Source organism: Limulus polyphemus, unplaced genomic scaffold (genome assembly GCF_000517525.1).
Source record: "Limulus polyphemus unplaced genomic scaffold, Limulus_polyphemus-2.1.2 Scaffold3809, whole genome shotgun sequence".
Lineage (NCBI taxonomy): Eukaryota > Metazoa > Arthropoda > Merostomata > Xiphosura > Limulidae > Limulus > Limulus polyphemus.
Window position 1 is genome coordinate 35,946 of NW_013669419.1, and position 12,357 is coordinate 48,302.

General features: G+C 33.7%; 1 protein-coding gene across 1 annotated transcript in view; it reads left to right on the forward strand.

Moving 5' to 3' along the window:
- The first annotated feature begins 10,062 nt into the window (after positions 1-10,062).
- The window catches only part of LOC106470079 (synaptosomal-associated protein 25-like), a 38,476-nt gene continuing 36,181 nt past the window's right edge, over positions 10,063-12,357 (forward strand). Inside the window, exon 1 of the mRNA XM_022398619.1 lies at positions 10,063-10,509. Coding sequence (XP_022254327.1) covers positions 10,378-10,509 — 132 coding nt within the window. The 5' untranslated portion in view covers positions 10,063-10,377. The remainder of the gene's footprint in view (positions 10,510-12,357) is intronic.

The window sequence follows — 12,357 nt, forward strand, 5'->3', positions numbered from 1 at the left end:
CAGTGTACGGTTGGTGCCTAAAGACCCCTGTGTTGGGACGAGCATTTGATACCTGCTCCTGGGTGGTAGAATGGTGAGTTGTCTTAGAAACCCTGTCTTCTAGCTCTTCGTGACTCCAGAATTTTCAGTGACCCACTGTTCTAGCAACACATCTCCTATCTCAGAGACACTCGTGTATGCCCCATGGGTCACCATATTGACTACCCTTGTACATAAGCCCTTCGTAGGGAAAAATTTCATTTTATAATTTTAGAAAATAACCAATCAAAACCAGAAAATATCTGAAATTTCTAAAAATCTTGAATACAATGTTAATTTAAAAAATTGAAATCAATTTTTATTTGTCAAACAAAACAATAAGTCAAAGGATGAGCGCACAGAACATTGGACGTTGTTTCTAGATGACAGAAAAAGACTTGGAAATTTGTTCTCTATTCTAGATTGTAAGGGTATGACATTATATACACAAAAATAGTGGTGTTCCCTCTTAGAGCGCAAGCACTACTTATGTCACATCATTGATTGTCCCAAGAAAAAAGGAAGTAATGAAAGTCTAACCTCCAGGTATTCATAAATTTAAACACAACAATGTCACCAACTACAAAATTCAAAAATAAATTTCCACCAATATCATCTGTGAGAAATACCTAAAATACCCAAGTGGCACACACACACACATATATATATGAACTTATATAACTAATACACAAAATTAGGTTAGTACTGCTCAAGATGGAGTTCCTATATGTGAAAGTCCGTAACTGTTCTAAGAATGTGTACATCTGAAAAGTATTAAAACTTGCAGTTAACTAAACATTTACCTTTATAAGCTAAAAGAGAAAGTAAATATTGTGCTTTCCATGTATCACATTCTTCTAACAAACTTCGAGTAACTTGTAGCCAGTTCTCAGCAGTGTACAATGATTGATCATCCTCTGTTTGTTCATGAATTAGACAATCACGTGTCTTCTTTCAGGTCTTATCCATGGTTATTGAACCGTTTGGATCATTTTAAACTTTATGATTCATGATAGTGTACCAAACGAAACAAGGTTCTGTGAGACTATTAGGGAAGAAATAGTCAAAATGACAAATCATTTGCATATTAGATCACATGACTTACCATGAGATGCCTGATTTTTATATCAATGAACAGAGAAACGTTGAGATTTTACAGAAGGTTGAATACAATCTATTAAAATGGTTCTGAATATGCAAATCGGCAAGTCACGAGATAACCACAACCGATATAAAGTCGCGGTGGAGTGACATGTATCATAATTTAATTTGGCATTGTTTGGTGTTACATAGGTAATGTGGTGGACAATAATTCCACCGAAAATTGATCGCTTTTAGGAAGGTGTAGGTAACCCCTTTTTAAAGCAAAATATTCATATACTCAGGTCATAAAGATGTATTTACCACAGGGATTTTTCCACGATTTTAGTATCCCTTGTACTTAGTGGCATTGAAAAACGAAGAAATGTGGATCAACTAGGGGTACCAGAAACATCCAGAATGAGACCTTCAAAAAGTCATACTCCAGCCGTGGTAAGTAAAGTGCAGTGTCTTATAACAGGTGAGAATACACAAACATGAAGTACAATGGCAACAGCTCTAATCCGGTGTTTCAGTGTTCAACATAATCAAGAATGATCTTCCTCTAAAACGTCACTTGTACACAAGTTACTTCCACGAAATACCTGTTCAACCGTCGCATACCTTAAGCAACTGATAACGTGTCGAAGTTTTAATAAATTTCCATATAATTGAATTGTTGAAAAAGGCGCTGGGAAACTGTCGTTCTTGTATACTAGCTGGATTATGAAAATCAGCAGGGAGAAGTGCTGAGCGTTTTTAATATTACAGTCTTACGATGGAACCTTTTTGCAATTAAAACTTACGTTGAAGACCTGTTATCAATAATGTACGATAGTTAGATGGAACATGATCGGTGGTGGCGACATGGATTTTAATAACATGTTGAGTCTCCAAACTAATAACCCAGTGATAATTTTGTGTATTGCATTTGGTGACGTACGTTGGTATACTTGTATTGTAAAACATCTCTTGATGTACACCACTATAAATGTACTGTAATGTTTTTAATAACTTATAGCAATATATTTGATCAACTAAATATCTGAGGACATGTTTATTTACTGTGAAATACCTGATGACATACTTACTTACAATAAAATACCTGATGACATATTTACCTACATTGAAATACCTGATGACATACTTACCTACAGTGAAATAGCTGGTGGTATATTTGTCTACAAATTTAAAACACCTGGCTACAAAAGTAGCTGGTGTGAAACATCTGATGACATATTTATTTACTTTGAAATACCTGATGACATATTTATTCACAAATTTAAAACACCTGACTACAAAAGTAGCTGGTGTGAAACACCTGATGACATACTTACCTACAGTGAAATACCTGATGACATACTTATTTACTGTGAAATACCTGATGACATACTTATTTACTGTGAAATACCTAATGACATACTTACTTACAGGGAAATACCTAATGACATAACTATTTACTGTGAAATACCCGATGACATACTTGTCTACTGTGAAATACCTGATGGCATACTTTTCTACAGACTCAAAATATTCTAATGACAATTTTAACCAGAAAAATTCTTTAGAACTACAACCTTTGTTTTGTAGAATATTTTATAATTTTTGATTCTTGTTTTAGTTTTTTCCTTTTTACTCGGGAAATTATTCATTGGGATGTCTCTTCAGGAAAAATTTCATTAAACAAAATCTGCCTTTCCTTGTGTAATCCTTAACAGTTTGTCTGTTTTGTGTATATAAATCTGTTTTATGTGTATATATACATATTTTATGTCTCTAGTAAGTGCCATGGAAACATAAAGTATAGCCAAACACAAAATCTACCATTAACTGGCTATATAATATTTTAGTCTATTTTCAGTAAAAGTTTCTATTTCATGAATACATATGTTCGAGCTTCAGCATAATCTAGAAAATTTACATATGTTACAGAATGTTCTAGAACATATTTTCACTAACAACTGTATGTGTTGTTACATATAAATTCCACAACATTTGTTGTAAAAGACTGATCAGATAGAGCCAGGCCTTCTTCTTCTTTAACTTAAAGAAATTGAGTTTGCGTAAGTTTCTTTTCTTATGTCAGATCTAACTTTCTTCCTTTCTTTTTCTTACTCATTATTTATTTAATCGTACTTATCAACAATTATGATACCTTAGTAAACATTATACCTCTATATTTACTTCTCGTTAAATACTCAGTTCTACCCATAACATGTGTTCCTTAACTTGTCTCTTTCTCGTCGTCCGGGCCTAGTCTGGCCTATTGCTTAGTCTATCGGGTTGCGGGTTGCGCATCAAACGTTTCAAGGTTTGAGACGCAACGCCATTGATCAGGCTCCGCACTTTCAATCTAGATGCATTGTAAAAGTGATATTTAACCCTAATATTCGATTTAAAGAGTCGGACAAAGATCACTGAAATTATAAACGGCTGTATCTGAACCATGTGGGGCTCTGGCATGATCAGTTTAAGCCTACGGATCCATAATGCGTCGTTCAGGTTAAAAATTCCACTTTTTATTCCTCTTATATTGCCATCACATACATTTCAATGCATATATCATTCAACTAGTACTTTTCCTCATCATAACAATTACCAACACTTATATTAGCGGACATTGGAGTATTTTGTTTGGCTGTCATTATATTGTTTTATTCGAGATCCTAAAAAGAAGAGTTACACATGCAACTAATCACTTATTGAGTAACGTTACTGTTAATGCTATGCACAGAAACATTTACCATTACCGATTGTAAGATAGTTAGAGATTCTAAGTAACAAATAAAATAAAAACGTTTCATACATGAGTCGATCTGCTGCACGAATATACTTAATGTTTAAGATTTAATGCCACTATACCAATGGAAGGCACGTCGGTCACATTACACGTCTATAGCTTAGGTTAGTAAATATTTTCGATCTCGTTCCTGAGAGTAATGCCAAATTTAGGCTTAACATTATAAAGGTTTTTATTTAACTCAACAAAAGTGAAGAAGTCGTCTGGAACAGCAAAATTTGTATGAAGAACAACAAAAAAGTATACTGTTATACTTGACACGTTGCGTTGGACTAGTATTTTTTGTTATACTTGACAAGTTGCATTGGACAAGTATTTTTTGTTACACTTCGCACGTTGCGTTGGACTAGTATTTTTGTTATACTTGACACGTTGCGTTGGACTAGTATTTTTTGTTATACTTGACAAGTTGCATTGGACAAGTATTTTTTGTTATACTTCGCACGTTGCGTTGGAATAGTATCTTTTTGTTATACTTGGCACGTTGCGTTGGACAAGTATTTTTTTTCACATCGTTCATTATATTCTTATAAAAACACTTCCAGTAGATGTCTAGGTAGCCACTCAAGTTCCTTAAAATTCTGAACTGTGAAAATCTAGCATATTTACCATTGTCGATTGTTAGGTCGTTAAAATTTTTATCTAAATATTAAAATAAAAATATTTTGTTAGATGAGTATGCCTAGCGTATTGTGCCATAACTTTACGATTCAATATCATTATAGTAATGAAAGGTAGGTCTCCATGGAGCAATGAAAGTCACTGAAAATTCTGAACTGGAAAAGTCTAGGACCTACACATGAACATTTAAAAATGCGTTCATCTAACGTCAACCCAAACTATATACACATCCCTTTAATTTACAGACCCTCAGTCACACACAGATGTATTTAAAATAATAGAACTATATCATTAGATTGCTGTTTGTCTACAGTATGACTCAGTAAAGTTTGACTGGCAACTCTAGGAATAATAGTAGAAATAGCAAAACTTTTGAACTGTGTTATATACATGTAGTTATATACCATTTCAGTTCGTGATAGCATTAATTAAAACATGATTATTTATGAGTTCGTGCACAGGTTATTCTAAGTGCTACGCTTTAAAATCCAAAAGGCTAAATATTAAAACCCATAAAATACGTGAATTAATATATATTTGAAGAACTTGGATGGAAAATGCGTCTTCCCACAAAATTGAGCGTCCAATATAATTTGTTTTAATACATATGCAGCATTTTGACTAAAAGGCTTATGAATATAAAGCTTTTTGTCCAAATATATTTTGTAAAATTTGAAATAAATGAAAAGTTAGATCTTTTAGGTTTTCATATGATAATTTGTAATGGTGTTATTTAATAAATAGCTCATTTTTGACTTCATAACATTTTTTGTGAAAGCTACAGAAGAAGTGATTTTTTCAAAACGACAAAAATTGATATACAGCGTTTTGCATTTAAGCTTTTCATATCTATATATTTCAAATATGATTTTTCAAATTCACACATGTCTGCTTTATCAGTTTGCACTCTAAACAAATGTAACAGCTAGCAACAGACCGAGAATGTAGCAAAAAAGAACCTCTGTTTCAGTGTTTCACTCTTCACGATTCAGACAGTTTTAAAAACATACATAATTTTAATAACTTTAACAAAAAGAAACATCCTCGTACGGTACCTTTGTACCATGTTTGCAAAATAACACATTTAATGTAGATATTATGATAAATAAACATTATAAATCTAAATTAAAGCTATAGAAATTATGTAAACAATTGAGCCGTCAGAGTATTTTAACATGTAAACAATTGAGCCGTCAGGGTGTTTTAACTCGTTTTTTCAATGTGTGAATCCCAGCACGTTTTTATCCATTGATCAATATGAAACAAAAGTAAAATCCTTGAAGTTATATTATACTTTCAGTGTGGGTTTTGTGGGGCGATGGGGGCAAGTAGGTTTTTATTAAGGACAAATAAATTTTTCTCCCATTTTGTTCCTTGAACAAGAAGTATTTTTCAAAAGACACACATATATTGAATTTCTCAACTGTTTGTCATGTTACCAAAGTGTTTTATATTGTTTACTAGTTAATTATTAGCCATCCTCCGTGTATAAAACAATAAAAGAAAAATAAATCAAAATATTCATCCAAGATACTTGAAGCTATCACAATCCGTACGCCCCTAGTGGCACAGCAGCATCTCTGCGGAGTTATAACGCTAGAAACCGGGTTTTGATAGCCGTAGTGGGCAGAGCACAGATAGCCCATTGTGTATCTTTATGCTTAACTTAAAAAACACAACCCATACATCTTATTTTGAAAGTATTTTTTCAGAAGTTCTTTGCATGAAATTCTTTAATTTGAATTGATAATACAAGATCTTCTAGAATTTAGAATGAAACTTTAAAGAACCTGGCTTATTTATCAAATTCCCCCCAGTGACTCAGCGGTATGTCTGAGGATTTATAATGCTAAAAACGTGGGGGGGGGGGGGCACATCATAGATAGCCCATTGTGTAGCTTTGTGCTTTACTATAAACAAACAATTTATAAAATTCTTTGTGTGTACAAAATTGTACAATAGACAGGCATCGAATTCCACATTTTAGCGTTATAAGCACTCAGGTTTACTTTTGAGCTATCGGGGGGTTGCAGGTTGCAAACTTGTAAAAACGACTTCAGTCACTTCATGTTCCTCAAACACTGTGGATATAAATGGTTGTAAATTTTACATATCTTAATTAGAATCCCAAAATGCTCGAAATTTCTAAAAACGATCCCCCCCTTGAGTTTAGATACCCGCAGTGGGCAAAGCACAGATAGCCCATTGTGTAGCTTGGCACTTAACAACAAACGAACTCTAAAGTTGAAGCAATAGTGTCTGTTCATGATTTATAGTTTTTATAAATCTGTTAGCACGGTCACTAAATATGTTTATCTGTGTATGGATTTCTTCACAGAAACGAACTAAAATCCCAACCAAAACAAAATTAGATAATGAAAAGATTAGGTTTTCTTGTGACTTCGTCCAGTGTCTCCATACATATTATTTGTTTCACAGCATCACATTGAAACTTTCAATTCATGGTTTGTTTTCAAAAGGGAGGGAAGGAGTGGAAAAAGTTATGGTCTTTACCATAGCTGCTGATTTTACCAGTCGCACACCTATACTGTAAACTTAACGTAATGATCAGACTTAATACTTGCTACAACAATGGATTTCTTTACTGCTTTTTAAATTATCATCTTTTTTTTTCATCTATCATCGTAACAAACAGGAGCGGATCCAAGATTTTCAAAACGAAGAGGAGGCCCAGTTGAATGGATCGTGGAGAATCTGAAAGTGGTTTGCCCCCCCCCTCATCTGCAAGGCTGAAAACTATTTAAATAAGGTTGACATGCTTTTTCTGCTTCACTCTATGCTCAATCTCTCTCTTTTCCATCAAGGCTGATTTATACATATTCAAATGGAATCAAATGTTTATTCCACATGAGGAAGTATGAGATATGGTGATGGCGAATTATCTCAGTGGTAGCAGTATAGCTCCTATCTACAAATGTTCATGAATGCTTCTAGAGGTGCCTTTTAGGCAATCTTTTGTTTGGCTTGGTCATTGTGGAGCTAGATTGTCCCGAAATAGGAGTAACTTGATTCTATGATTCATGGTCTTTACACTGCAAGACATTAGTGTTGCTTGTAAGCACTTCTGGGATTCTGTGATGTTGTTTAGGCTTGTGATAATATGGTATTAATGTGGCTATTGAAGTTGAGTTATCCGTCAAATGTTGTCTCGAGGTGTGTCATTGTTTCTTCCCGAATGATAGCAATGTACACAAAGAAAGGTGAAGGATTGTTCACATCAGCATGCCTGTTGTTGATTGTGCAGAACATGGATGGGGCTTTAGCAAGACTGATGACCATTATTGTGTTATTTTATCACCACGTTAAGGACTGGTTGCCTTATGATTTCGATTTCGGCTTTGCTTAATCCTCAGGTATTAACTAGAATGTCATCAACACAGGTTAACACATTTGATTGGACTGTTAAGTTGGACTAGATCAATGGCATAGATTGGAAGAAGAATTTCGAAAGTGGTGATCCTTGATGCAGACCATTGTCGTTGGTGATACAATCTGATTGCCAGCTCTTTTGTTTCATGGTGCATCTTCTAATAAGATAATACAGTTACAAATCATATTACATGTGCTACTGTGATGTCTATTCTAAGAATTTTATTAGCAAGAATGTGCAGCTGAATTGTAGGCATCTTACATATTTGAAACTCCTACTAAGGTATTCCTGCCCAGCTTCAAAGCCTTACCATTATCAGCTGCGAATTCAGCATTATTGATTCATATTTACTTTTTACTACAATATCCACCTAATAATGATGGCAGTAGTGGCCCAGTCTGATATGGAAGCCTTCTACAGCTTTTTCTGGGATATTACCATTAGTATTTTGTTGGACGATGATTTGAGGACCTTTAAGACGCACCAGTTCATATTTCAGCGATGGTACTTGTTGCTCAGATATATTGATACTACAGCACTAACTTCAACAGGTTGGTTTCTTCAAATTTCTTAAAGTACGAAATTCTTACACTATCTCGACCTATAGCTCCATCGTTAGATATGTTTATGGCTCTGTATATTTCGTCCACGCTAAAGATGGTTTCCATATCAGCAAGTAGTTATGGCTCAAAGATATTGTTGTAGCTTGAGCCTCTCATGCATGTTACCATGGTTACATTGATTAATGTATCAGAGAATGTAGGCCTTACTTTGGTCTGTTTTTCTATTTTTTTGTAAATGCAATTCTCTGCATAAGTAGGCATTTTTGTAGTGACGAAGGAGAAAACAACAAACATCTATCAACTGTTGATGGAATACGCTTTAATATTAGAATTCGCATATCACATTACAATAACTGCTTATACAATTTCACTGAAACTTATGTGCACTATTTACCGGTTGAAACTATACTGCTTTAATGCAAGATTTTGAATTGACAGAAACTACTAAAAATACTTGTTTTTGCGTGTAGTGTTTAGACAAGCTCCACTTGAGCAATTAAATTAATATATGCAGAGGCTTCCTATAAAATTGAGCTAGCACTATTATTCTGAGACTTAGTAATTTGTAAAAATATACCATAGAAGTAAGTATTGCTTTTAAATTTCGCTTTTTCATGTTTGGTATAATACTTTTATATATAGATTACTTAACTATTTAACTCTGCACTCTGTACCACAATTCAAATGCAACTTATTAAATTCAGAGTGCTTTCTTACATTGAACCGCAGATGAAATATATTTGATTAGAAATGCAGCGTTCTCGTATATTACACTACAAATCATGCACAGTTTGTGAAATAAACAGTGCTTCATATTCGAGCATTGTATAACCTGTTAAATGTTTTTACTTTATTCTACATACAAGACACTACTGGCTAATTTAAGGCGCAGTGCTGTTTTAAGCACAATCAAGGTAAGATACTACTATTTAGATAAAGAGAGCCCCCCCCCCCCCCAGTGGCACAGCGGTACATCTACGGACCTACAACGCTAGAATCCGGATTTCGATACCCGTGGTGGGCAGAGAACAGATATCCCATTGTGTAGCTTTTTGCTTAATTCCAAACAAACAAACAATTTAGATAAAGAGCAATTAAGCCAACTCAAGATGAGATACTACTGGTCGGATGGGTAGTGCTGTCTTACAGTAGACACAAAATGAAACACAACTGGTTAGATACAGAGTAATTTATTACTGTAGACTTCAGGTGAGACTATTCATGTTAAATAATTATAGTCTCCTTTGGGATAAGAAATGATCTTGGAAGACTAAGGAAATAGATTGGGTATATTGGAGAAATAACTGCTAAAAATGACTTCGCATACGTGAATATTGTAGGTTTTGATATCGTCTCAAATTCTGCATTGTCGTTCCGTTTTTGTAAAATGCATTTTTTTGTTGGCTTTCTGTTCCTATGTATTAATAAGAGCATGAATGTTAAAAGAACATGACAGACGAGTGATATGGACCAAAAGAAAAAAAAATAGTTAATTCGTCTACTACTGGTATCTACCATTGGTTGAGCTATGACGTATACAACAGAAGGCCGTGGCGGCGCCTACTGGATGAGATTCCAGCCCGCTAACAGTTAGCTCCGTGCCACCAGCAAAACCACTGCACTTATTCGCTCCTGTTCGACCTGAATATTAACGGGAACTTTGCTTAAACTGCAAACAAATAATATTTATTGTTCGGTTGAACTTTGCGAATCTCTAGCGTTCTTCCGAATCGTCTTAATGAATACGTAGTAAACTCTAAATCTGATTTTGAAATCTCAACATAATTTCAGAATATTTATTGTTAAAATGTATACATGAACTCGTAAGTAACATGAGTTGCTTTTAATTTTTTGGAGTTTTTATCTGCAAAAATCCCTCAATCTAATTAAGTATTAGAATAAACATGGTGGTCAGTGCCTCACGGACATCCCAGTCCTCAGCTCTGCCCGAAGTCCAGAAGCAGAAACAGCTTCCCAATGAAGAATTATCCGAATCCGCAGTCCTACAAAATCGTATCAGCGATGGCACAGCAGAGGTAAGATTTATTGGAGGAAACAACGTATAGTATCTTCATAAAAATATCTTATAACACTTCAAGAATGTTTACTAGATATAAAAATACCATAAAACATTAAATCAAATATTTTGCAAGTGTTTAAATAGAACTATGTTTATGTTTTCTCTGGCTATTCTATAATTTAATGAGCATGTTTGAAATTTCTTGTTGATTTTATTAAGTAAACAGCGAAACACGTTACTTATGAAAACGCTGCTTAAAAACATCACCAGCCAAATGTAAGAAAAACGCCAACAGGGAGAAGTATCAAGATTTAAAATGGAAAAGGATTGAAAACAGTAAAGGTAATCTGTGAGGCTTAAAAAGGCAAAAGAAACTCAAGACGAATTTTATCTTAGACCTTTTTGTAGGTCATCGTTATTAGTTTTTTAGCTTTTATGTTCATGTTTCTTGATACAAAGCAGCTGTAATGTTTCCCATAAATAACAATGTTGGTTATGGATGTTCAGAAAATCGGTATACACTCAATTTAAAATGATGAAACAATTATTTTAACTATTCTCAGCTTTCTTATCGCCAATAGCAAGCATAATATGATATAATCACATGGACTTTGTATGTATCTGTGTTAAAGTTTAAGAATATAAAGGCATTTTGAATAGATAACTTATTTCAGGTGACCACCGCATAAGCTTGTTTTTCAAAATGCAAAAATCGTGGCTATGAAAAAAATAATAATATATTTAAAACTAACAAATCTGTGCTTAGTGTAATATATCATGTACACATATCCATTTTAGCGTAGTCTTGTCTCAACTTAGTTTGTTTTAGCTTTCGTACTGTGGGTTATAACTACCATGGAGTCCTGGGGCTTTGAGTAACGCAAATCACGCATTACTGCTTTGAGGGTACGAATTCACGTATTTTAACGTATTCATACACGTGGAATCGTATCATCGTTGTGCAACAGAATTATGAATTTTATAACGCTTCGTAACAAGATAATGATAAAAAAATAGATAACATTTTTGTGTTATGAGAGAAATTAAGATAACAATCTACAAATTGAAAGTATGCACTTTACTTCTGAAGCACAAATACCCCAACTTCACACGTGTGAAGTAGTTCAGTGGACATCGATCGTTTGATTAATTAAGAGGATCCAGGAACTTGTTTATCTATACATGACCTAAAAGTTTATCGATATTATGTATTTTTAAATGTCTAAAAATGCATTTGCAAGATTTAAATTCATATACAACGTAAGACAAAATACCGTTTCTTGTTTAACAAGGCGACATATTGGGCGATGTCTGATGCTCAGAAAAGTTTCAGAATTCCAACTGATAAAATTAATAGCATATATTATGAGTTTGGAAGATAAAAATAATTTAAATCTACATCAGCAGGTACAGATATGATATTTTAGTTTTAACACTTAGGGAGAAAATAAATTAGTTCACCAATTTCTTTAAAACAAGAGTATAATGATAATCTTTGTTTATCCAGTTGACTTCTTTCATTGTGATTTAACTTATTATTTTTTCCTCCCAGAAATAAGATAAAATGTATCATTTTTTAAGAGAACCTAGTTCAAACAGTATTAGAATAACTCCGGTTAGAGGAGCTGTTTATAAAGAAATTGCTTCTAACATCTACAAATATGAGAAAATAATGCTACTTTAACATCCTGTTGTAATAGTTGCATCATTTTTTAAGAGAACCTAGTTCAAACAGTATTAGAATAACTCCGGTTAGAGGAGCTGTTTATAAAGAAATTGCTTCTAACATCTACAAATATGAGAAAATAATGCTACTTTAACATCCTGTTGTAATAGTTGCATCATTTTTTAAGAGAACCTAGTT